The sequence below is a fragment of the Cervus elaphus genome, chromosome 13, assembly GCF_910594005.1.
Source record: "Cervus elaphus chromosome 13, mCerEla1.1, whole genome shotgun sequence".
In the NCBI taxonomy this organism is placed as follows: Eukaryota; Metazoa; Chordata; class Mammalia; order Artiodactyla; family Cervidae; genus Cervus; species Cervus elaphus.
Genome location: NC_057827.1, coordinates 70,598,362 through 70,622,847, shown reverse-complemented (window position 1 = coordinate 70,622,847; position 24,486 = coordinate 70,598,362). Strand labels below are relative to the sequence as shown.

The window sequence follows — 24,486 nt, the reverse complement described above, 5'->3', positions numbered from 1 at the left end:
AAAACAACCAATTTTTCTCAGTTTTGGAGTGGGTGTCTGAAATATGGATATAAAGGTAAATTTGTATCACATTTTAAGAGAGCAGTTTGCTAATTTCTGCCAACCCTCAAAACACGCAAACCCATGACCCAGCAATTCCTCTTCTAATAATTTCTCTTCTAGGAAATACTTGTAGCAGTGCACAAGCCTATGTGCACAAGGAAACTCACTCAACAGTATTTGAAATAGCAAAAACGAAAAGCATTAATCAGTTACCCAAAGAGGAACAGTTATGCAAATTGTGGAATCATCATAATTATCGACTGTTACACAGTTATTAAGAAGAATGAAGTAAATCTCTATGTGTGGGCAGGGAATAATGTCCATGACATATTGCTGAATTAAAGAATCAACCTGCAGAATGGTGTGTATAGTATAAAGCATATGTATAAATTGTGGTCATGTGTGCTTATGTGCTTAGCAGCGTGCCCAGAAAAGCAGAAGCCGGACTGTGAAGACTGGTCATCCTGGTAGTGTGGCAGGGTGGGGGTGGGGTGGGAGGACAAGAAGGAGACACTGTCTTCTTATTTTATACGTTTCTATGTGGCTTGACTTTTAAAATGAGCCTATATTACTTTGGCAATAAAACAAAATGATTTTTTCATGCTTGCAACAAAAACGCTGATGTAATTTTAAACCACTTGGCAGTTTCTTTTAGGAGGAGGCTTTCTCTGCTCTGGGAATTGGACTAAACGTGCCTCGGTCTCAAAAGGAACTAGAAAAGGCGTTAATTCTATTAATTAATGCACCAGCAGATTCCATCTCAGCAAAGGCTGTCTTAATGAGGTGCTGGGGCATCCATTGTTTATCTCACCAGCACCAGCGCGGAGCTCTGCTTGTCAGGCCATGTGAAAGATGGCCCTTGCGAGGGGGCTGTGGTGGAGAAGCAAAGCAGCTCACAGACCCGCTCCTGGCTCCCGGCTCCCGGCTCCGTGGATGACCTCTGTGTCGTTCTCATGACCCCAGCTTCTCCTCTCTCTGTCTCATTTCCCCCACACTTCCTGCAAGCCCGGACCCCCCCCCCCCCAAAAGAGTTGTTGCAGCCTGGACCGCAAACCTCATTCCCACCCCTCCCTGCGTCCCTCTGAGTGCCTCTCTCCCGGCCTTCGCCCCTTAACGCTGATGTGGGTGCTGGGAACTAGGGAACCGTTCCATGTGAAGCCCCCACATGTAACTCCTGGTCCCAGAGTCGGCTCTCCGTAAGCCGACATAGCGGTCCTCCTGCTTCCTGGTTTTCGTTCCGCTTCCGCGTCGGTGCCCCGGTTCCCTGGTTCTCGCACGCCCGCGGTCCCGCTTGCGGCCTTCCCGCCGGCAGCTGTCCGCGGTGCTGACCACAGGCGCGGCCGGCGCTCGGCCGCTGCGCACGCGTCCCGGGCGGGGCGCGCAGGACCCGCCGGCGCAGCCACTGCGCAGCCTCCCGCGCGGCTCCGGCCGGGCCTGCGCGCGGCGCCGGGAGACTCAGGCGGCCCCGGCTCCCGGCCGGCGCCCCTCTCCCCACGTCCCCAGCCGGCCTCGCCGTGTCCTCCGGCCGCTTCCTCGGCCCGCCGGCCTCGGCATGGCGCTCAACAATTTCCTCTTCGCGCAGTGCGTCTGCTACTTCCTGGCCTTTCTGTTCAGCTTCGTGGTGGTGGTGCCGCTGTCTGAGAACGGCCACGACTTCCGCGGCCGCTGCCTGCTCTTCACCGAGGGCATGTGGCTGAGCGCCAACCTGACGGTGCAGGAGCGCGAGCGCTTCACCGTGCAGGAGTGGGGGCCGCCGGCCGCCTGCCGCTTCAGCCTGCTCGCCAGCCTGCTTTCCCTGCTGCTCGCCGCCGCTCACGCCTGGCGCACGCTCTTCTTCCTCTGCAAGGGACACGAGGGGTAAGTGGTGGGGGGGGGTCTCAAGGCTGCCCTTCACCGACAGACGCAGCCCACACCCCTGGCACGGCGCCCTGTGTGTGCCCACCGCTCCCCCAGGAGGAGTGCGAGCCCCTCCATCTCCCCATGGTTCCAGAGGCCTTGAAGTATCAGGCGTGGCTCATCACTTCCAGGGAAACTGCCCTTTGTCTCCACGCAGAACCCAGGGGCCATGGCCGTCTCCGTACAAGGCCAGTGCTTCTCTGGACAAGTGCGCGTCACCATCCACGTCCCCGGGGCGCAAATGTTGCATCGTCATCTCTGAGCAGACTTGGGCCTCCCTCGCTGGCTCTGCGGGGCCCACACCCGTCAGCACCGCGGACAGCTCCCCGTCGAGTTGGGTGGATGGGGAAGAACGGGCAGGCAGAAGGCCCACCAGACTAACAGGGGACCCTCCCCGCGTCCCCATCTTCCTGCGAAGGGAGGCGGTGGATGAGGGAAGCTGGAGGAAAGCCCCTCGAGGCTCCCCGCCGACACTCACACCTTGGCTGGGGGATGTGGGGAGGGAGCGGCTGGCGTGTGAGGTCCCCGTTTGCCTCCCTTCCTCCTGGCCTCCGTCTTCCTCTTCACCTTTTCCTGTCTTGGCTCGATTCTGTGAGAGAGGATGATGTGGCTCCCTGGGGTGGGGTCCTCAGCGGTCACACCCCCTGGGCCTCCACCCCATGGGACCCGCTGTGGGCCCCCCACGCCCAGGCCGTGGATCGCCGCACCCTGGAGTGGCCAGAGCTCCTGCACAGGCCGATCCTACCTGTTGCCAGCCCTCATGTCCAGGTGGAAGTCCAAGCCTTCTCCCAAACTCTGCCCCACTCACCCCATCCATCATCTTCTGGCAGTTCTGAGTGGCTTTTCACTTCTTTTGGGGGGAGGTAGGAGATAAGCAGAGGCCCCTGAGAGCTCTCAGTTTTGGCTTTGGGGTGGAGAGAGGGGTGGAGAGATAATGGGAGGCTGCAAGCTGAAGAGGAAAGGGACCAGTGAGGCTGGGGGATCCCAACCCGGGAAGGTGTGAAATCCCAGCAACCCATGTGCATGAGCTTCTGGGGCTGCTGTAACAAAGCACCGCAAACTGGGGGCTTAAAACGATTTATTCTCCCACAGTCCTGGAGGCCAAAAGCCCAAAACTGAGGAGTTGGCAGAGTTGGTTCCGTCTGGGAAGAGAATCCTTTCCAGGCCTCTTCCGGGCTCCCGGTGGCCGCCTGCCACCCTGATGTCCCTTGGTTTGGGCCTTTGTGACTCCAGTCTCCACGGGGCCTCTTCTCTGTCTGTTTCCTTCTTCTCAGGAGGACCCGAGTCACGGGACCTAGGGCCCACCCTAAATCCAGGATGACCTCATCCTGAGATCTGGAGCTTAGTGATGCCCACAAAGACCCTACTTCCCAGGGAGGTCTCACTCAGATACTGCAGTGCCGACGTGGGCCGGTGTAGAGGATGTGGTTCAACCCAGTGGACTCAGGTTCTGGGGTCTGCAGAAGGCACGGGTCAGCTGTGGGGGGGTGCTTTCTGTGTGCTGCAGGGTGGGGGCTCTGTGGGGTGAGCCCAGGTCAGTCCTGCAGGGCACCTGCCCCGCTCATCCCTCCCTCAAGCTTCACGACAGCTGTGTCCTGAGGAGACATGTGAGGCCTCACCTGCACCCGTGTTGCCAAGCGCGGTGTCGGCGGTCAGCATCTCTGGTCCAGGTCAGGGCTGGAAGAACTCTGATTACGAGACGGGGTCTGAGGAAGAGGACGGGTGGCCAGCAGGTGGGGCAGGCAGAGGTCCCTTCAGTCTGCGAAGCTGAGGGCAGTGGGCACTGGCCAGGTGGGGGCTGTGGCTTGACCATCAGCTCACGCCCATGGTTCCTGCTCATTTCGACAAGATAAGTGGCCTCAGGGTGTTCAGCGCCTACTTGCTGAGGACACTTAAGTGGCTCTCTAGGTGGTGCTCAGCCCCTGTGGCTCTGAGAGATGTGAGATTTCAGAGGGACCACCAGAGGCTGGTGGAGAAGGGCATGGCAACCCACTCCAGTATTCTTGCCTGGAGGATTCCATGGACAGAGGAGCCTGGCGGGCTGTAGTCCATGGGGTTGCAAAAGAGTCGGACATGACTGAGCAACACACACACACACACACACACACACACACACACACACACACACACACACACACACACACACACACACACACACACACACACACACACACACACACACACACACCCCAGAGGCTGGGAGCAGGCAGGGTGCAGAGAGCCCAGAGCCTGCAAGAAAGGAGTCCTGGTCATGCACGCCGCCCACTTCACATAAGCTGGGCAGGAACCGGGGTCAGCTTCTATCCTTCATCGTCCCATAGAAGGTGTCCATCAGCTCTGTGAAACCATCAGCATCCCCATTCTTTTTTCAAATTATTTTTTCTGGGAGTATAGTTTCTTTACAATGGTGTGTTAGTTTCTGCTACCCAGCAAAGTGAATCATGTATACATGTGTGAAGGTTGCTTAGTCACGTCTGGCTCTTTGGGACCCCATGGACTGTAGCCCACCAGGTTCCTCTGCCCATGGAATTCTCCAGGCAAGAATCCTAGAGTGGGTTGCCATTTCCTTCTCCAGGGGATCTTCCCCACCCAGGGATTGAATCTGGGTCTCCTAAATTGCAGGCAGATTCTTTACCGTCTGAACCACCAGGGAACTGAATCAGTCATACGCATATATCCCTTCTTTTTCTTTTTTAGAATTTTTACCATCCCTGTTTTAAAGACAGAAAACTGAGGCTTGGGAGAGTACGTGCCTCCCACGCTCCTTCCTTGCACCCGCCCCCCGAGGACAGAGGGAGCCTCTGCTCCACTGATTTGTCCTGGTTGGAGGAACATGTTGGGTCCTCTGTCGCTTTGCATCAGTTCCAGGGGCTCACCTGTCCTGCCACCAGTGGCCTCCACCACGGCGGCCAAGGCTGAGCCAGCCTTCTCTTCTCCAGGCACATCTGTTGCAGAATGTCCTTCTCGGCCCTCAGGAATTACGGCCACGTGCTTGTCCAGCTGTGTCCCCCTGCCCCACCCTGTCCATCCCAGGACCCTGTCGGCAGTCGGTCAGCTGTGATGCCATCTGTCATTCTTCCATTAGTTCTGGTTGCAGGACCTGGTCAAAGCTCTTGTGGATGCCCAGGTCATGGCTGTCCATCCGAGGGGACCCTGGGCTGGCTGTACCCAAGGTGGGCACACGCCTTGCTCACCTCTGTGTGCTCAGGGCTGAGCATCGGGCATGGTGCCCAGGAGTCACCAAATTAGTGATTGTTGAATGAAGGACAGAAAGATTGCTGCATCCTGAGGTTTGCTGCTTCACAGCCACTCACGGGCCCAGTTGCCTTTGCAGATTCGTGGTCTGGCCAAGGGGTCAGCCCTCTGGGATCGCTGGGTCAGCCAGGTCTGGACCTGCCATGAGCATAATGGTCAGCTGCGGGCAGCCAGTTCTGGCGCAGCTGGTCAAGCTGTACAGACCAGGGGAGCAGGTCTGGGGTGGGTCAGGGAGAGCCAGGAGGCTGGGAGGGGCAGTAGAGAGAGCCGTGTGGTGGACAAGGCTCTCAGGGGCATTGGTGGCCCCTGGAGTCCAGCACACGGAGGACCCACTGCCCTGGTCAGACTCAGGCTTTCAGAAGGTCCTACCTGCTTAGGGTTTAGCGTGCACCTTAATCTCTTAAGAGACCAGCCTCAGAGACCACCAAGGACGCCCACCAAGACTGAGGGTGGAATCCTACCCTTTGCTCTGTGTGAGGGACTCACGGTTGGGTCTCAAGCTCACGGTCTCGACACGGTGTCCGTGGTGCCAGCTCCCTCCTCGTGCAGACTGTGTCTGCAAAGTGGGCACCCCTGACTTGTGCCCAGGGGGTGTGAAGGGTCGGGGCGGAGGCTGCTTTTGTACAGGGGGAGTCACCCTGGTTGCTGCCTGGAGGGAGGGGTCCGTGGATCCGTGGCACCTGTGTCTTCCTGGGGCATCGCCATGTCAGGCCTCTGGCTGAGCTGAGGGTGAGTCTCAGGCCCGGGGGCCTGGGGCAGCCTTGCGTGTCCAGGTGGCCGTGGTGTGTGATTGACGGCTGGGGAGTGCTGGGTTAACACAACCCATCTGCCTGCCCACACGCGTCCCTCAGCCTGCACATTGCTCCCAGGGCTTCCCAGGATAGCTGTCACCATGGAGACGGCACATCCAGGCTGGGCGCCCTGGGAGGTGGCAGGAGGAAGGCAGAGTTAACCCCGTGAGTGCCAGGCTCCCATTCCTGTACTGGGAGCTCTGGAGGGCCGGGTGAGGCTCCCACACACCCGATTCTCCAAAAGTCTGTGAAGCCTGGGGCAGATGCCGAGGAAACTGGCAGGAAGTGAGGGAAGAGTCGGAGGCGGCTGTCAGCCGGCGGGACCCCAGCACGGGCCCTGCCCTGTCTCGTGGGATGAAAGTGAAGGTTGCTCAGTCATGTCCGACTCTTTGTGACCCCATGGACTATAAAGTCCGTGGAATTCTCCAGGCCAGGATCCTGGAGTGGGTAGCCGTTCCCTTCTCCAGGGGGTCTTCCCAGCCCAGGGATCGAACCCGGGTCTCCTGCATTGCAGGCGGATTCTTTACCAGCTGAGACATAAGGGAAGCCCGTCTTGTGGGATGGAGACCCCCAAACTGTGCCCCTTTTACAGGAATGCGGCTGGAGTGTCTGGGGCTTTGTCTCTCAGAGACTGTTGTAAGTCACCCTCAGAGGTGGGAAGGGGCAGCTTTCTGACGGGCCGGCTGTGTCTCAGGCCCGCTGTCCAGGGCTCCCTGAAGGTGTCTGTCCGCACAGAGGGCAAGGAGCCCTCCCGGACTTGTGGGATTCAGTACAGATTGTGGGGGTGGACGATGGATGGATCATGTCCAACACCCCTTGGCCTCAGCCAACAGTCACCGCGTGCGGGGACAGTAACTTTGATGTTTTCTTGGCTGAGGTCCCAGACGATACCTTGTTTGATGAATGTTCTCTGTGAAGCCATATTTGGCCAATCATTCTGCTCAGATTTGATGTCCTGAAAGCACTGATGTTCACATGAAACCTGCGGCAGGTGGGAGGTGGGGCCAGGCTGCTGTCCCCCTGAGGGAGTTCCCTCTGCTGCCTGGCCCTTCTCGGTGGGACAACCCTGTCCCCCCGCCCCCTGCAGCCTCAGCTGGGCCACCTGCTCTCCTGCAGGGCTCTGGGTCTCCAGGGGGTGGTTTGGAGAAGACAGGATGCTCGTGGGTGGCTTGGAGAGTCTGGAGGGTGGTTATTCCCGCCATGCCCCCTCGCGTGCCCCATGGGAGGGCAAATACTGGCACTGTCTGAAAGCATCCCAGTGGGGACCTGCCCATGTGGATCCTGGAGAGGCCCTGGCTCCCCCGCTCCCTGGCAGTGCAGTCCCGCCCTGAGTGAGCTCTGCCCCCTCAGCCCTGACCCCCAGGTCCCCCAGGTGCCTGCCCTGGTCACCCCTTGGCCTTTCAGGTTCCAGTGGGGAAATCAGAGCAGGGTCACGTGGCCCCCAGTGCAGGCGCCGGTCAGCCGCGCTGATGGCCGTGCGGGTAAATGGCCTTGGTGGGTGCCCGCGAGGGTGAGCCGCCGGGAAAGGCGGTCTGGCCTGCCAGTGTGCGTGCTGGCCTTGATGCTTTGGAACAAGGTGGACTTGCATTTAAACAGAGGCCCCGTCTCTGCTATAACATGGTCCCCACTCCTGGGCTTTGGGAGGATGGGCTGGGCAGCGGGGCTGTGGGATGACGGACGCTCCGGGAAGGGCAGGGATGCTGCTTGGCCCCACCCCGTCCTCTGGGGCCCACAGCCCAGCTGGGAACCTGAGGGCCGGGGGCTGCCCTACCCCGCCGCCTGGCCCTGCAGGGCCCCTGGGGCGCCAGGCAGGCATGATGACCGCCCTGCCTGCCCTCGCTGCAGCTCCTTTCTCTACGCCTTCCTGAACCTGCTGGTCAGCGCCTTCGTGGTCTTCCTGGTCTTCATCGCCAGCACCATCGTGAGCGTGGGCTTCACCATGTGGTGTGACGCCATCACCGAGAAGGGCTCCGTGCCCCACAGGTATGCCCCGGGCCCCGCCCCGACTCCCCACCAGCCTCTTCCTGCAAGAGCCCCCCCGTGCCCCCGTGGTGCCCCCACGGTGCCCCCTGCGGCCTGCGCACCTCTGGCTAGCCCCGCCGCTGGTCTGCACTCCCTTCCCAATTCAGGGAGCCTGCCACAGCTTCACGCCAGAGCAGGTTCCCCAAGGACCCTGGGGGTGGAGGTCCCGGAGGTCAGAGGTTCCAGCTTCCCCATCAAAGCCAGCACATGCTCAGATGATGGGACCCCACGGGGTGGGCTCCAGGTCCTAGGAGGAAGATGAAGATGAAGTGAGCGGGGTGCCGAGGGGCAGGACTGGGAGTTTCTGGTCAGAGGGGGTTGGGGACAGAGGCCTCAGGCCAGGAAGGAAGCTCTGGGCCCTGAGTGAGGGGCCGTCTCTGGCTTGGGGGCAGCCCCAGGTGGAGCATGGTGACTGCTGGACCCTGGCCTGGGGCTGCCCCCTGCCTGGCCCTCAGGGCAGTATCCAGTATCCAGTATCCAGGAAAGTATCCACTTTCCAGGACTCTGGAAAGGCAGGGACCTCACCTCTTCCAGAGGCTCCAGATTCTTTCTCTAAGAAAAATCTGATCTGGAACTTGAACATATAAATAACGAAAGAGCTGAAGTGAGAGAGGCAGGGGTGGGGGCACCTACCTGCTACCTTGCGCCTTCACCCTGGGGGTCCCTGTTGCCTCTGCAGAAGCCTGGGGCACACAACAGAGGATGGTTTGCACACCCTGGGTGGGTGACCCCCTCAGGGTCCACAGCAGGCGAGCCCTTCTGAGTGTGGGGGTCTTGCCCATGCTGAGCTGCGTGGGCTCTCCCCACTGAGCCCCCAGACACTTGACTGCTCACCACCCCCTGCCCCCCATCCCGAGCCCTCAGAGCGCGGGCAGGCCGCTGGGTATGGCCTTGGGCTCCTCTGGAAAGGCACCCAGAGTTTCTTTACCCTCATGAACTCCATTTCCAGCCCTTCAGCCTCATCCCCCAACTCCTTCTGGGGCGTGCCTGGGCCTCTGGGCCTCCCTGTCTCTGGGCACCAGGCTCCCATTAATGTGTCCTGACGTTTGAGAGGCTACAGGTCCCTGAGCCCAGGCCTCATCCACTCCAGGCTTCGGAGGCCCAGCCCGGCCCAGCCTGTCCGCAGACAAGGAGTTTGTGGAGGTCCCTAGGACTGCACGGTGTCCTGCTGGTTGCTGCTGGGTTTGCTGGCCTGTGCTGCCAGCCCCAGGTGGTTAGAGGGGTGCCCCCTGGATGCCCAGGAAACTCGAGCAGGGCTGCCGTGCAGCCCAGTCTGGGGACTGAGGGGTCAGAAGCTGCAGCCCACACCCCTGCTTCTGCAGCCCCTGGCCCTGCAGTGCCATGTGGCCATGGGGGCTTCAGGGGAGCGATGGCCAGGGCTGGTAGCCCCCACCGTCCAGGGCCAGATGGGGTCAGATCTGCAGGGTCCCTGCCCCACGGATGGGCCCTGTCTGCCCCACCTTGGGGACAGCGCCTCGCCATCTGGGGGTGATGCTCTGCTGCCCCCCTGCTTGGTACCCCCAGCGGTCAGCGTCCACCCCCGCGTCTTGCCGTTTTAGCTGTGAAGAGCTCCAGGGCATTGACTTGGAGCTGAACGTGGACAACTCTGCCTTCTATGATCAGTTTGCGATTGCCCAGGTAGGCGGGGTGCCCGGGTGGGCGGGGCTGTCCGGGTGGGCGGGGCTGCCCGGGTGGGCGGGGCTGTCCGAGTGGGCGGGGCTGCTTGGGTGGGCGGGGCTGCCCCGTAGCAGGGAGGGGACCACTCACTGCTGATCATTCACTGAGTGCACAGCCCTGCCGCCCCGCCCCGCCCCCACCCCCCCACCTCATCCAGGAGGAAACAGACTCTTGGTTAAGGATGCTGTCTTGGCAGAGGAGACACAGTGAGCACAGTGCTGGGGGAGCAGTCAGGAAGGCTTCCTGTAGGAGGGCTGGATCTCGGAGGCAGAGCATTTTTGTGCGGGTGGGGAGGGGTGGGGTGTGGGGCATCCTGGGAGGAGGGAACAGCCTGAACTAAGGGCAGAAGCGGGAGGCCTGGCGGGTGAGGGGTGGCTCTGTGCTGCTCATCTGAGCCTGCAGGCTGGGGCAGGAGTCTGGATCCTGATTCTGGTGCCACGTGGGCCCTCAGACAGATGCTTGAGGGCCCACGGTGAGTCCCCAGTGAAGCAGCCGGGGCAGGGTCCGAGGGAGGGGGTCTCTGGAGGGGATCTGGAGGGGGCCTTCGCATTTGGAGGAGCCCCCAGCCACTGTTGGGGAGACGCTGCTCTGCCAGTCCTGCCCTTGGATCAGGTTCATCCCCTTCCCTCCAGGAGACCATGGGCCAGTCTAGGGACCCCGTCTGCTGGACACAAGTGTGTTAGGACATGTGGTCAGAGAGGGTCTGTCCCTCAAAATCTGCGCCTGACCCTGACGAAGACCCTGATGGCAGGGATGGCGGGGTGCCTGGGCAGGCGGGTTCTTTCGGCTCTGGGCAGGTCCCGCCAGCCTCCAGGTCCACTTCTGGTTCTGCACTGGCCAGTGGCCGGCCTGAGGATTCTTTCCATAGTGAGGTGCCCTCTGGGGTGGGGGCTGGGGGGCTGGACATCGGTGGGTCCAGCTGAGATGAGCTGAGCCTGCCGGAGACACCTTCATGTAAATTTTGTGGGAAGCGATCCTGCCCGAGTTTGTCTGGGTTAGATAAGGAGGGTGTGGGCTGAGTGATGACAGACACCTTCCACTGAGCCAGTTTAATTGCGCCTGGAGCCTGGTTCTGATTAAATTGTTTCCCCTCCAACTGTTTGGAAACAGCAGATAAAGGTCAATTTGTTCCAGCGATTAGAAGAGGCTCCCTTACAGATGAAACGAGCTCTCCTTGGAGCCCAGTACCCACCCCCCGCCCTGGGCCCTGGACGTGAGGGTGGGCAGTGTTCCCGAGGCAGGGGCACGGCTTGGGGCCAAGAAGGCTGTCGGATGCTGGGGGTGACGCCCCCATCCTTTCTGGCCCTGGGCAGCGGGCGGGTGCCCCTGGACCTGGCTGGCCTCCTGACGCGCTCTCCGCCCCTACAGTTTGGCCTCTGGGCCTCGTGGCTGGCCTGGCTGGCCATCACCATCTTGGCCTTCCTGAAAGTCTACCACAACTACCGCCAGGAGGACCTGCTGGACAACCTGGTCCACGAGAAGGAGCTGCTGCTGGCCCGGCCCGCCCCCCGCGCCGCCTTCCAGGACGAGAAGAGCGCCGTCATCTAGGCCCGGCCGGCCCCCTCGCCAGGGCTGGGGGCGCGTGCTGCTCTGGGCCGCGGCCCTGGCTCTGCCCAGCCCCCACGCCTCGCATGCCTCCTCTCGGCTCTGTGTGCCGTGCTGAGCGACCCCCTCCCCGGGCACCCGGTTCCCATCCCGAACGGGCCTGGCAGCCTGCGGGAGTGGGGCCGCCCTCAGCTCTGGGCCGGGGGGGCCTCCCCCAGGCTCCATGCAGGGGCCTCCGCCCGTCCCGGGGGTGAGCCTGGGGGAGGCCCCCAGCCAGTGGGCTTGCTGTGGTCGCGCTCCCCTGCGGGCCTCGTCTGGACGCCATCTGTGTGACTTCCTGCCAGCTTCTGCGGCCAGCAGTGGCCACATGTCTCCCGTCACCCGCTCTCTGAAGCGTGCGGGGGACGAGGAGCCCGCCCCCTGAGAGCCAAGCACTGCGTGTGGGAAGGAGCCCCTCGCCCCGGCGCCCCCCGGGGCTGAGTCCCCCTCTGCTCCGGCTCCAGAGCCCCTGGGAAAGCAGAGGGTGGTGGGTGGGTCTGGAGTCAGGCCGCAGCGGTGGTGCGGGCTTCCTGGGGGCCTCACTTGGGGTGGCCCCAGGGGCCCCCCTGTGGGCTGGGCCTGTGCTTGTGGGGTGGAGACGGGTGTGGGGGTGACCCGTCTTGCAGGGGAGAGGGGCCCAGTGCCACCGCGGGTGTGTGTGTGCCTGTGAGGCGTGTGAGGGTGTGGACGTGTGTGTGATGTGAGTGCACGTGGTCAGTGTGTGCGAGCGTGCGTGTGTGCACATGAGCTTGCGTGACGAGGTGTGAGCGTCTGTGAATGTGTTTTGTATACACATGCGTGTGCCCGTGCACAAGTGTGTGTGCGAGCGTGTGTGTGTGGGTGGAGACCAGAGCGGGCAGCTGTGTGCACCCTCATCCCCAGGGCCCCCCGTACCCCAGAGGAGGGGTCGCTTTCCCATCTCAGGGGGCCCCGAGGGCACAGTCCTGTCCCGTGGCGGCAGGCGGAGGAGCTGGTGGGGGGTACCCAGGACCCGGGATTTGGTGCTGAGCCGCCTGGGGGCTGCCTGGCTGTGGACGCCCCTCAGGGCCCCCGGCTCAGGAGACAGGTCTGGCCTGCGTGCTCATTTGCAGTGGCTCGATCTCCCTAAAAGGAGGGGCCCGGGGCGTCCAGGGGCCACAGATCTGGGCCTGTGTCTAGGGGCCCCGTGTGGCAGGCAGTCTGGGCCCGGGAAGGGAGGTGTAGGTCACTTGTCATGATGTGCTCGGCTGGCACCTTTCAGGAGTGGGGCTCGGGGCGGACGTGATGGAGGCCCCTGGCCTGGCGGGGGGTTCTGGCCAGAGCAGCAGGGTACTTGGGGAAGGGTTTTGACAGAACCTGAGGCCCCCAAGGGGGTCTGCCTGCCCAGTCCACTGGCCCCTGAGAGCTCCTGTTCTGTTCCCCGCAGAAGGGGGTGGCTCTGCCTTGTCCCCCAGCAGGCAGCAGCCATCTGGGCCCTAGAGGGCGGAGCAGGCCCTGGATGTGGGTTTCTGGACCGGAGGCTCTGCTGCGGGTGTGGGTGAGCCTGGGCACTTGTGGATGGCCTGGAGCTGGTCTGGGCAGCCCCTTGGTGAGACCAGCAGAGACCTGTGTCCACTTACAGGGCCACCTGCAGGGCGGAACTGTCACTGATACATAGGCTGTCCCGGGCCAGAGGCACTGGCATCCCCAGACTTCCCCATCCTGGGGGCTCCCGGGAAAGGCACAGCCGGCCTCGGGGAGGGGGTCCTGGGACAGGAGCCGGTGGCCTAGCAGTGGGCCGGGGAGGCCCCCTGAGGCTGGACAGGAGGGGCCGGCTGTGCCCTGGGGCCCCCTGAGGAGGGTCTGCCCCATTGCTTCCTCAATGCCTGCTTCTCCCCATTGCTGTTTGGTAATGGACGTCCTATTTTAATTCTACTCCAGCTTAACTGAAAGTGAAGGTTCTTGAACGCAAATGTATTTATTTCTCAAGTCAAAATAAAAACAAAAATACCTGAGCCTCTAATGTGAATGGTTAGGCATCTCTTTATCCATCAGTTTGCCTTTGTTTCTGTTGTTCTGTCTGCTTTCAATTTAAGACTGGAAACACTGCCTTCTGTGTTTGCTCCCAGAGTTTCCCAGACTTACTGGGAACTGGGAGTGCCCCCGCCCCCCGCGGCTGCAGTCACCATCTGCGTGTCTCCTCGTGGGTTCTGTTCTGTCTGCTCCCCGTCGCCGCTTCTCGGGTGTGAGGGCGAATTTCGTGTCTCAGGATTCTCCAGGTTGTTGGGTGTGCCTTGAGCGATACTTTTCCAAAAGCAGCGGGGGTCCAGGTCTTGCGGACCCTCCGGAGCTGAGCGGGTCTTTGCAGAAGCCCTGAGCTGAGAGCGGTGGGCCGTGAGGAGGGGTGTCGAGGAGCCCGGTCCCTGCCGGGTGCTCCCCTCACGACGGGCTCAGGGCTGGGGGAGCTGAGACCTGTGGGCTCGGGTCTGCCACTTAGCCTGCCCCGTCCTCTTCAGGGGGTGGGGTGGGCGCAGGGGATGGCTGGCGTCTGTGAGGGTGGCAGCTGTGATGCTGGCGGGTCCCCAAGGGCTGCTGCCCCCGGAGGCGGGCCTCTGTCCGCTGGGCTCCCGGCTCAGGGCTCCCTGAGTTCTGAAGCCCGAAGGGACCCTGGAGACAGGTGCCCCGGCCCCTGCAGCCCCAGGGTGCCGGCCCGCACAGCACCCCGACCTCTGCAGCAGCTGCCAAAGTGAATCCACAGCAAATCGGTCCCAACTTCCCTCCTTGGGGCCAGTGTCTCCAGGAGGAAAGAGGCGGCAGTGTTTGAATACAAGACCTGCGTCTCCCCACCTAGCCCGTGGGGGCAGACGGCAGGAGTCCAGGCGGCGTGCGGACTCCCGTCTTCGGCTGTGGGGGCTTCTCCCCCGGTGCGGCCTCTCTGCTTTGTTTAGGCCCCCCTCCCTCCCTGCGTCTGAGAGGACCCGGGTCGGTCTCCGCAGGGCCCCCTCGGTCTGGCTGCATGGGCTACACGGTCATGGTGCTCCCGGGCTCCACACAGCCCACGTGGGGCCGTCGGGACCCAGGCCCAGACGGCCGCGTCCCGAGGGCGGCGACCCTGCTGCTCAGCGCTCCCCGTCCCCTCTCTGCTGCCCCCAGGCCGGCATCCTCAGAGGTGCCAGGTGGCATGCATGCTCTGGACAAGCGGGGCTCCCCAGGCCTGGGGCCCAGCGCTGGTGGCAGATAAGCTCAGAGTGCCAGGCCCCCCCCTCACGTGACTGTAGGCGATAGCATGTCCCCGAGCCACCTCTCCCAGCAGGGTTTTGGGGTCTGGGCTTCAGGCCCCCAAGCAGCAAAGCCCAGTTTCCTTTCTTCCTATGGGTGCCCTGGAAAGAGGGAGGGTGCCTCCGGCCTGAAGGGGCTATATGCAGATGCCTTCAGGCCCAGCCCAAGGTCACCGAGGGTTCCTGCTGGGGTGAGGGGGCGCCTGAAGGGTAGCCCTGCGGGCTGGAACCAGTGGGTGCCTGGGTTTCAGTGGTGACATTCTTGTTCGGAGAAGAACTCCCAGTGGACGCCACTGGGCCCCAGGGGGGCGGGCGTTGCCGTCAGAGCTGCAGCAGGCAGCGCCAGCAGGCCAGGGCCGCCAGCCGCAGGCGCAGGAGGGCAGCAAGGAGCCGGGCCCGCAGGCCCTCCAGGGCCCCGGCCACGGGCCCGGCCTGGCCACAGCACACGCCCAGCGCCAGCACCAGCAGGATGCAGGCGGTCAGCCTCAGGAGCAGGGAGCCACCACGGGGCCGGGGTCGGCGGGGCGCTGGGGGCCGAGGGGGCAGGTTAGCCTGGCTGGCAGGCCTGACTCCCCGGCCCCGGCGGGGACCCCGCGGGTGCCCTCCTCCCTGCGGGGACTGGTGGGGACACTGCAGGGGTCCCCCAGGGGCTGGCACCTCAGTGACCCCCAAGGTTCCCGGGGGGCCTGGGTCTCCCTGTCCCTCTCTGGCCAGTGGGCTCCTTGCAACGGGGGCCTGCTGCGGGCACCCTGCCCTGCGCCCTCCCACGGGGGTCAGTGAGGGACAGAGGGCAGCTCTGGGGGGTTGCTGCCCACCCGCATCCGTCAGGGACCCCAGCTGAGGGCGGGGCCCCGCGGGGGTGGGGGGTGCTGGAGGGTGTGGGGCGGGGCCTCTGGGGGTGGGGGTTGAGAGCTCTGAACTTACCCTTGGCAGCGGCGGTGGGCTCCCTGCAGGCGATGTCTGGGGAGGAGAGTGAGAGTGGGCTTGGGCGGGGAGGGGCCTCCCCTACCCCCTCCACCAGCCAGGTGCCCCCAGGCTTCCCCCGTCACCCGCCCTCCTGAGGACCCTGAGTTGGACCAGATCAGACAGAGCTCCCCGCTTTGCCGATGGAGACCAGCTCCCGCAGGTCCTGACCCAGCCGGGTGGTCCACCCCCTGGCTGGCCACTCTGCCAGCACCCCCAGGGTCCCGCCCAGCCTCATAGGCTTCAGGTTCCGGCTTCCAGATTCTGGGCGCTTCCTGGGGGTCCCAGGGGAGGGTGGGGTGTGGCGTCTGCAGGGACAGGAAAGGTGGAGACTGCAGGGCTCCTGGGGCGAGGGCAGCCGGACGCCCGGCCACCTGTCCATCCTACTTGGCTCACTGGGAGCCCCAGGCCAGTGCCGACCGGGTCCTGACTCCTTGTCTGAGGTTCTCTGCGTTCGGGTGTCGAGAGCTCCTGGGTGTGGGGCTGATCTGGGCGGGAGGGGCAGCTGAGGGTCGGGGCGTGGGCCCTGCTGGAGGCCTCTCCCGCTGGTTACCCCCAGCCTTCACAGGAGACGCTGACGCGTGTCGGGGCAGCGAGCTGCATTCACAGCTCGGCAGGACTCAGGGAGCCCCGTCCTCAGGGGCCGTGGCGGCAGAATCTAAGATGCCCCCACCATCCCCCCCAGATCCCTGCCTTTGTGTGGTCCCCCCTGTTGGGCGCGGGGGCCTGTGACGTGCTTCCATCAGCAGGACACGGCAGAGGGGCCAGGGTCCCGCGGCTCTGACTGGAATCCCCAAGGGGACTGAGTCAAGGGATGGGGTCTCCGGTGGGCCTGGCCCCATCAGATGAGCTCTCGGAGCAGAGGGGCTGGAGGTCAGGGAGTGGCTCTGCTGCTGCCCTTGGAGGTACCGCTTGGAGGATGTGAGTTCTGTAATAGCCCCGTGCGCTTGCACTGGGGCCCTGGGCCCCGGGTGAGGCCCGGCGCTGGCTGGCTCCCCCATGGCCACCTCCCTGAGGGAGGGCTGGCGTGGCTGTGCCCAGCACCCTGACCCACAGGGCCGCCGAGATGATCAGCGTGGGGGATCTGAAGCAGCTAAGTCTGCAGTATTCGTCACCAGGCATCGCTAGCTGATACAGGGCTCTGGCCCACGGCAGGGCTGGGGCAGGAGTGAGCTGGGCAGGGGTGTGGAGCGGGCTCTGGGGGAGGATCCGGGGCGCCGGGCGGGAGTGGGGGGGACAGGGAGGTGGGCACTGAAGGCGGGGGGGCAGGGAGGAGCTTCGGGACACGGGAGGGAAGAGCGGGTGGGTGTGGGGAGCCCTGCCCTCTGGCCTTTCCTCAAGGAGACAGGGATGGCCGGGCGGCTCTGGTTCTAGCTTTCCTGTCGGTTGTTGTCTTCCTGACTGTCACTCGGAAGACTGAGCCCACGGGCCTGGGTTTTACTGTGAGGACAGGGCCGTCACTGCAGTCCCTGCAGACGGCCCTCCACGAGGTCCCGGGCGATGGCCCCCCTCCCGCCCGGCCGCGGCCCGCTCGCCTCCCCTCTTACAGTGGACGGCCACCTCCAGGGGCTCTCGGAACCGCACGTGTCTCGTGGGCCTCCGAGGCTCATCCCCACGGCCGCAGTGCTCCTGCGGGCTTCGTCTCAGGATCGAGGCGGGGCCCTTTCTGCCCTCCTGGGGGGTGGGAGGTAGAGGGAAGCGAGCGGAAGTGAGACCCTCCCGTCTGGCCTCCTGGAGGCTGGAGAAGACAGGCAGCCTCGCCAGCGTGCCTGCTGCCTCCTCTGGGTTTCTGCAGGGGGACCCCCGGGCGGGCGGGGGACCAGGCCTACTGGGTCTCCCAACACAGCGCTCTCCCTCCTGGGGTTCCTGGGGCCGAGCCCAGCTCAGGGAAAGGGCAGAGACCCCCTCCCTCTCTGCTTCCCCTTCCCGCCTCCCGCGGAGGCCCAGCTTTTGGACCAGGTGCACGAGGCCCTGGGACCCCCAAGACCAGCGCCCGCCCCGGGCCTTGCCTCACCCTCGCCGCCCTGGGCATCGGCGAGCCTGGAGCCGCTTCCTCATTCTTTCTGGTCTGATGTTGCGTCTCTGGCCGGGAGTTGGGGCTCAAGGCGTGCGCTGCAGTCTTCATTTATTGGGACATGGTCCTGAGATAAGCACAGACATTATTTATTACCCAGGGAACACGCGCAGGAATAAAATAAAAGAGGGAGAGATTCTTCCCAGGAAGCTGAGCTGGCATCCCCCCACCCCTCAGCTGCGCCCACAAGCAGACACGGCCTCCCTTCGACCTGCCCCTGGTGCGGAGGAACCCTGCTTGCTCAGAACCGCGCTCAGAACCGCGTGGTCAGCAGCCTCGCCTGCTGCCCATCTTCTTAATCATCAGCTTTAATGGTTGCGTAATATTCCGCAGGGCTGACCCTGTGATTTATGAGCAGGCTTCTTCGTTAGTGCGGACATTCGGGAGGTTTGCATTTTACTGTTGCCACTTGCAGTTTTTTTGAGGCCACAGATAAGACTTCAGTAAACATCACTGCTGCTTCCTTCCTGGGGATGCTCCCGGCTGAAAGCTGGCATCCAGGGCTAGGCTTTGGCAGGGCTTTGTGGGCCCTGGGAGAGGCTTCTCTGGGGTTCACAGGGGCTGGAGCTGCTGGGCCCACCCCTCAGGCCTTCCCAGACTCTCTGTCTTTCCCTCTGTCTTTCTGTCCCTCCCTCTTTCTCTCCCTGGTTTTTAGATTGCTCATGTACTAGGTGTAAGGTGGTACTGCCCCCTCTGGGAGCCTCTGGGCTCGGCCAGTCTGGTGTGAATTTTCTTTCACGTCCTTTGAAGGGTCCTTGACTTTTGAGGCCTCCCCCAGTCCTGCACGGGTGAAGCCAGGCAGCTGTTGCCCCAGATCTGCCTTAAACCTGTGCAGCAAAGTGGACGCCGGGGGGTGTGACCCAGTCCTCTCTGCCCCGTCCCCATGGATAACAAGAGCGTGGTGGCTTCTCCCCTCCCATCCCCAGCCCCAGGCTCTGCCAGGGTCCTGCTCTGGGGTCCTGGGCGGCCTTCCTGCTCCCTCTCTAGGGGGGGCAGATGTTTGCGCTTTATGAGGGATGTCCTGGCTTCCATCCAACCTCCAAGGACCCTGCCCCCAAGGGTGGAGGTGGGGCTGAGTGAGGTGGAAGCTGCCAGGTCGGGAAGCAGTGCCAGGGGGGCCTGGTTTGGGGGAGGGTGCTCTCCATCTGGGAGATAACAGTCTGGCCATTCAGTTATTTCAAAAAGGAGCAATTTTCTCCTATCTCAGCATCAGGCTTTTTATTGTAAATAGGGTCACAGGGGTGGAGGGGTGGGGAGGGAGGCCTGCTCTCACGGAGACCCTGGGGGCCCAGCCTCAGCCCTGGGGGGGCCAGGGCTCTGCCCCGAGGCCGGGGGTGGTGGGACAACATGTGAATGTGTGCACACCCGTGTGAGCACTTTTGTGAGTGTGCACGTGTGGATGTCCATAGAGGTACATGTGTGTGCACATGTGTAAGTGCACATGTGCGCATGTGAGTACACAGATGTACCTGCATGTGTTGGGCAAGAGTGCGTGTACAGCTGTGCATGACCGTGTTCACGCACCGTTCACGGACCGTGTGCATGTGAGCACACACATGTATGTGGAGCCCGTGTAAGGATGAGTGTCGGGGTACGTGCCTTCTGTCCGTGCACACACGTGCCAGGGCGCATGTGTGTATGTGAATGTGCCTATACACGTGCATGTGCCCGCGACTGGCTGTGAACGAGCAGTGCGGTGAGTGTCCCTGGCAGCTCTGAGCCTGCAGGGCGGGCAGCCCCACTCAGCCCCGTCCTGCGCTGCCTGTGACCTTGTGTGACCTTGGCAAGCCCCTTAACCTCTCGGAGCCTCCGGTTCCTCAGCTGGAAATGCCTCCGCAGCTCCTGCCGGGGCGCAGGGGTGACTGGGACCTGCCTGTGCCCGCGGCCGTCAGCCTGGGTCAGCTCTCAGGGAGAGGGTGGGACGCGCCTAGCACGGAGCCCATGTGCATGGGGAGCTTCCCGCGGGGGTCCCCTGCCTGCCATCTCTCAGGAGCCCCGGGCCTCTCTTGCTCCCGATGGCCTTCAGCCGCACCCGCAGCCTCGCCCAGGCTCCAGCTTCTGTTAAAGGGTGCCCCGGGTCCACCCCAGAGGAAGCAGGGCCTCTCGGCCCCCAGGACTGGCCTGAGTGCTGGGCCCCACCGTTCTTAGGCTCAGTGGCCTCACTCAAGGGGCTGGGCCTTAGTTTCCCCCCAGGAACTTGGAGGAAGGCGTGGCTCTGGTCTGCCCGGTGGGTGAGGCTGCTCTGGACCCTGCCGCCCGCCTGCACGCAGGCCCCGTCTCTGCCCCGGGGTGGACAGTGTGGGCGCCCTGTGTGGGGGCGGGCAGGCCTCGGGGCCTCCGGCAGGGACGGCATGTAACATGAGTGCCCTTCTCCGAGGCCGCCTTGTGACAGATGGGCGATAAGGGTGGAAAATAGCTCTGGGCCTGCAGAGTGTCACCCGCTCCCCCACCCCCTGTCAGGGCGGGCACGGCCTGCTAGGCCACTGCCTTGGGGGGACCCTGTCCTTCCCTGGGCTGGGGACCCACCCTGGGCGCCCCCAGAGCTCCTGGTCCAGTCCTGGGGGCCCTGAGGGGGTGAAGCGGGGCTCTTCTGCCTGCTTCCCAGGAGAAGGGGTCTGGCCAGGGCTGTGCCCCCCAGGACCCCCGCCCCCCGATGGCCTGTGGGGTCTGGCTCAGCACCCTCTCTCCCTCCTCACTGTGACCTGACGCCTTCAGGAGCCGGCAACAGTATCCACAGCAGTCCCCCCACCTGCCTGCTCCCCAGCCTCCGGGGGTGCAGGGTGGGCTGGCCTGGCCAGCTCCCACCTGGTTCAAGGCCTCGGACAATGCCAAGCCCTGGGCCCCGACCCCCTGACATCTGCCCCGGCCCCACTGGGCTGCTGCTTCCTGCAGGCCAGGCGGTCCGCACCCCGTGTCCACCCCCCACCTGCCCCCGGCCTGTCGGCCTCTGTCCTCATCGGGGGCCCTTCCTCAGCTCGGACCCCACCGCTGCTCCGTCACCCCCCAAGCCTCCCTGTGCCCGGCTGCCCGCGGGGCCCTGGGCTCAGGAGAAGGCCAAGCTGGCTGAGTCCTGTAGCCCTCAGGGGCCCTGAGCCCGAGCCGGCAGCGCCTCGGCCAGCCTTCCCGCTGTCCTGTTACTCGGCACACCACCGCCAGGGGCGTCCCGCTGGCGGAGGAGGGAGAGCCAGGCCAGCCAGGACCCCGCCCCGGAGGCTGAGCTCATGTGTCCCCCAACTCACACACTGTGTACAAGTACACACAACTCACACCACACCACACACATGTACACACACATGTACACACACACACCTACACACACACTGTGTACACGTACACACACCACACAACTCACACCACACCACACACATGTACACACACACACACACCACACACATACACACACACCTACACACTCACATACTATGTACATGTACACACAGCACACAATTCACGTACATACCACACACGTGTACACATACACACCCCTACACACTCACACACTATATACATGTATACACACCACACACATGTACACACACATGCACACATACCTACACCCACATACTATGTACACATATACACACCACACAACCCACACACACACCACACACATGTACACACACACCTGTACACGTATACACACCACATAACTCACGCACACACCACGTATGTACACACCACACACATGTACACACAACACACATGTACACAAACACACCTACACACTCACATACTATGTACATGTACACACATCACACAACTCATATACACACCACACATGTACACATACACACATACATACACACTCACACACTCTGTACACGTACACACAACACACATGGACACATACACCTACATTCACACACTATGTACATGTACACACACCACACAACTCACACCACACCACACACATGTACACACACACGTACACACCACACACGTACACACACACCTACACACTCACATACTATGTACATGTACACACACCACACAATTCACGTATGCACCACACACATGTACACATATGCACACCTACACACCCACACACAATGTACATGTACACACACCACACAACTCACACACATACCACACACATGTACACACACACACATACATACACACTCACACACTATGTACACGTACACACACCACACAACTCACATACACACCACACACATGTACACTATACACATACCTAGACACTCACACACATACACAGCACACACACACACAACACACATCACACACACATACACACACCCCTATGTACTCACACACCATACATACCACACACACAGACACTCAGACACACTCACATGTACCACACACACCATACCCATCTGTACACATGTACACACACACATGTACACCACACAAATGCACGTAACATACAGCACACAGGCATCACACGCATGTCTCCACACTTGCTTACATGCACGCTCTCACGCCTGCTGCCTGGCTCACCTGGGCCCCTGGCTGCTGCGCCCCGGGCGAGCTTGCCCACCTGCACCCACAGTCCAGTGGTGAGCAGAGCCTCTGGCAGAGAGGGAACCGGAGCCGGGACCGCTCACGGGCGGCCGAGAAGCTTCTCTTACACTATGGGGCTGCGGCTTCAGCGGCCCTCTGAATGGCCCTGCTGGAGGAGGCTGTCGCTGTGGGGCCGGTGGCCTGGTGGCGTTTGACCCCCGCCCAGAGCGGCGGGCTGAATTCAGGGGCCTGACCCCACGGGCTCTGCCTTTTCCGAGCTGGGGAAGGAGACAGAAGGCTGTGGACGCCCCCGCGCCGGCTCGCTGCGGGCTGGTGGGAGTAGGGAGGCCGGCCAGCCAGAGGCCCTGGCAGCTCTCAGCCTGGCAGCTCCCCAGGTAGCACCGTTTCCAAATTGAGCTGGGGGAGGACTCCGGGGAGCCCCGGGCTGGCCTCACTCACTGGGGCTGCCTGCTGCCTCTGGCCCTGCCCAGAGCAGGGAGTCGGGGAGTGGGAGCTGGCCGGGGGTCCCTGAGGCCCCTCCACACTGGGACACTCAGCCTGCACATCTCTGGGGTGCATTTAGGATGTGGGGCAGCAGCAGGCCCTGGTGACGTCTGTGTGCCCCAGGCAGGGGGCAGCCAACCTTGGCCTCGAACGCCCCAGGTGATGGGGCCCGTGGACCCCCGTCCAGACCCTGGCCACATTCACCCCGAGTCCACCCCTGGGTTCTGCCCACTGTCCAGAGTGCCGTCAGGCTGGAGAGCGAATGCCTCCATGGTGCCTGCACACAGCAGGCGCCAAATAAGTGCTGTGTCCTAAGCTCCCCATGCACACGGTGGGCGGGATGGGGACTCCCTCTGGTTGAGTCAGCTCAGAAAAGAGCCGTGGGGACACCTGAAAGCTGTGGCCTGGGCTCCAGTGACCAGGAACATGTCTGTTCACTCCAAGCTCGGGCCTCAGCAAGTCCCCCGAGGCCCTCTGCGGAGGGCTGGCAGGGGTCAGGGTCCCACCCCGCCATCCAGGCCACGGTCCCTGCCGAATGCCCGGAGCCGTCCTGCACCTCGGAAGGCCTGACCCGGGGTGTGGGCGGCTTTGCCCACGCACGGCCTGGCCTCAGGCAGGAGCATGGATGGAGGGCCGGGGGGGCCCTTAGCTCAGGCCTGGGCCCTGGGGAGGCGCTCAGAGCACCAGGGGCACTCGCCACCCCCGCTGGGCAGACCAAGCACCAGGTCCAGAGGGGCCAGGGCTCCTGGCGTCACGGGCGCCTGGCTCACCCGGGGCTGTGCCCACTGCAGCCCCACAGCCCTGGAGGAGGAGACGGGCGGCCCCCAGCCCCAGGGCGGGCCCCCAGTGTGCGCTCTGCCCGCCCGCCCGCCCGCAGCAGGATCCCCGCCTGCATCTGTCTTGGGGCCTCTCCGTCCTGAGCCTCACTCCTAACTGGGGAATGAGCATCCCCTGCTCCCCGGAGCGGCTCTCACCTGGCTTCCGCCCGGCTCTGCGAGGGGCGGTGTGGACCGGCCTCCGTGGCTGCCCCAGCGGGAGTCGTCCAGCACGGTCCTGGCCCAGTCTTGGTGGCGGCGCCGCTCCTGTGCCCTGGAGAGGTGGGCGCTGGGACGCTCAGGTAGCGGGGCCACGCCTGCCCGGCCTACCCTGGCTCCGGTCTGGAGCTGCTGCCCGCCTGCTCGCGGGGCCGATCTCCGGCCAATCTACGTCCCCGCCCCAGGCCCCTCTGCCGGGCTGCAGAGCTCGGTCAGCTGGCAAAGGCTGAGCTATAATTACTCTCCTCTTTGGCAGAAATAGCAGCGACCCCGAGGACAGGCCGCTGGCCCCAGAGCGGGGAGGGGGTGGCCGTTTCCCAGGCCCTGAGAGCACAGGCCGGGCCTGCAGACAAGACGAGGGGTCAGCGCCCTCTCGCTGCCCTCCAGGCCTGCATGTGTCCTCCCGGGCCGGTTCTGGAGACAAGCAATTCTTGGAAAACCCAAGGGCAGCATCAGAGGCAGAGTGCTGTGGGGAGAGGAGATGGGGGCCCGATGTCGGGGCCGGGCGGGGTGGTCACAGCGTCCAGCCACTGACTGACCTGGCCTGGAGCGAAGCCCGGAACGGACAGGGGCCCGCCCTGCCCCCTGCTCCTGCACCCCACACATCCCGCCTTGGGGGTCTCTGGAGGAAAGGGCAGAGCACAGATCCCAGGCTGCGGGTTCAGGGCCCCACGTCTGAGGCCCAGCATTGCCTGGGGCAGAGGGGCCGCGGGGCTGAGGGCCCAGCTTTCCCAGGGTCTGTCCTGGGCCGGGAGCTGGGGGTTCAGCTCTCTGTTGTGTTCTATTGCCTGGCAGGCGCTGAGCCGCCCCAGACCTGTGGAAGAGGAAAATGCAGGTCAGAGAGAGAAGGTGACTTGCCCGAAGTCACACAGCCTTGAGGGGCCGGCCTGGCCCAGTCTTGGCGCCCGCTCTCCCCCAGCCCCCACCCCAGACCAGCTCCT

General features: G+C 63.2%; 2 protein-coding genes across 5 annotated transcripts; one reads left to right on the top strand and one right to left on the bottom strand.

The window, feature by feature from the left end:
• Window positions 1-1,463: 1,463 nt before the first annotated feature.
• On the top strand, window positions 1,464-13,248 carry TMEM179 (transmembrane protein 179). Its single transcript, XM_043922254.1, has 4 exons — window positions 1,464-1,899; window positions 7,830-7,967; window positions 9,566-9,644; window positions 11,052-13,248. The coding sequence occupies exons 1-4, from the start codon at window positions 1,595-1,597 to the stop codon at window positions 11,229-11,231; spliced, it is 702 nt and encodes a 233-aa protein (XP_043778189.1). The 5' UTR covers window positions 1,464-1,594; the 3' UTR covers window positions 11,232-13,248.
• On the bottom strand, window positions 13,185-23,811 carry C13H14orf180 (chromosome 13 C14orf180 homolog). Of its 4 annotated transcripts, none has more exons than XM_043922257.1 (6): window positions 23,486-23,811; window positions 22,045-22,285; window positions 17,481-17,607; window positions 17,014-17,140; window positions 15,428-15,463; window positions 13,185-15,030 (listed from the first exon to the last, which is right to left on the bottom strand). In XM_043922257.1, exons 3-6 carry the CDS (start codon window positions 17,589-17,591, stop codon window positions 14,825-14,827), a joined length of 480 nt encoding a protein of 159 aa, XP_043778192.1. In that variant the 5' UTR covers window positions 17,592-17,607; window positions 22,045-22,285; window positions 23,486-23,811; the 3' UTR covers window positions 13,185-14,824. The 4 variants fall into 4 exon arrangements, with proteins under 4 accessions (XP_043778192.1, XP_043778193.1, XP_043778190.1 ...); XM_043922258.1 differs by having other exon boundaries at window positions 13,185-13,603; window positions 22,005-22,285; window positions 23,486-23,809; XM_043922255.1 differs by having other exon boundaries at window positions 22,005-22,285; window positions 23,486-23,803.
• Window positions 23,812-24,486: the final 675 nt, after the last annotated feature.

Excerpts from the sequence above, each read along its gene's own strand:
- TMEM179 (XM_043922254.1), top strand. The coding sequence starts at position 1,595 with ATGGCGCTCAACAATTTCCTCTTCGCGCAGTGCGTCTGCTACTTCCTG. Across the intron at positions 1,900-7,829 it reads CTCTGCAAGGGACACGAGGG|CTCCTTTCTCTACGCCTTCC; the intron begins GTAAGTGGTGGG and ends CCCTCGCTGCAG. Across the intron at positions 9,645-11,051 it reads ATCAGTTTGCGATTGCCCAG|TTTGGCCTCTGGGCCTCGTG; the intron begins GTAGGCGGGGTG and ends CCGCCCCTACAG.
- C13H14orf180 (XM_043922257.1), bottom strand. The coding sequence starts at position 17,591 with ATGAAGACTGCAGCGCACGCCTTGAGCCCCAACTCCCGGCCAGAGACG. Across the intron at positions 17,141-17,480 it reads CGATGCCCAGGGCGGCGAGG|GAGGGCAGAAAGGGCCCCGC; the intron begins GTGAGGCAAGGC and ends CCCACCCCCCAG. Across the intron at positions 15,031-15,427 it reads GCCCACCGCCGCTGCCAAGG|CGCCCCGCCGACCCCGGCCC; the intron begins GTAAGTTCAGAG and ends CTCGGCCCCCAG.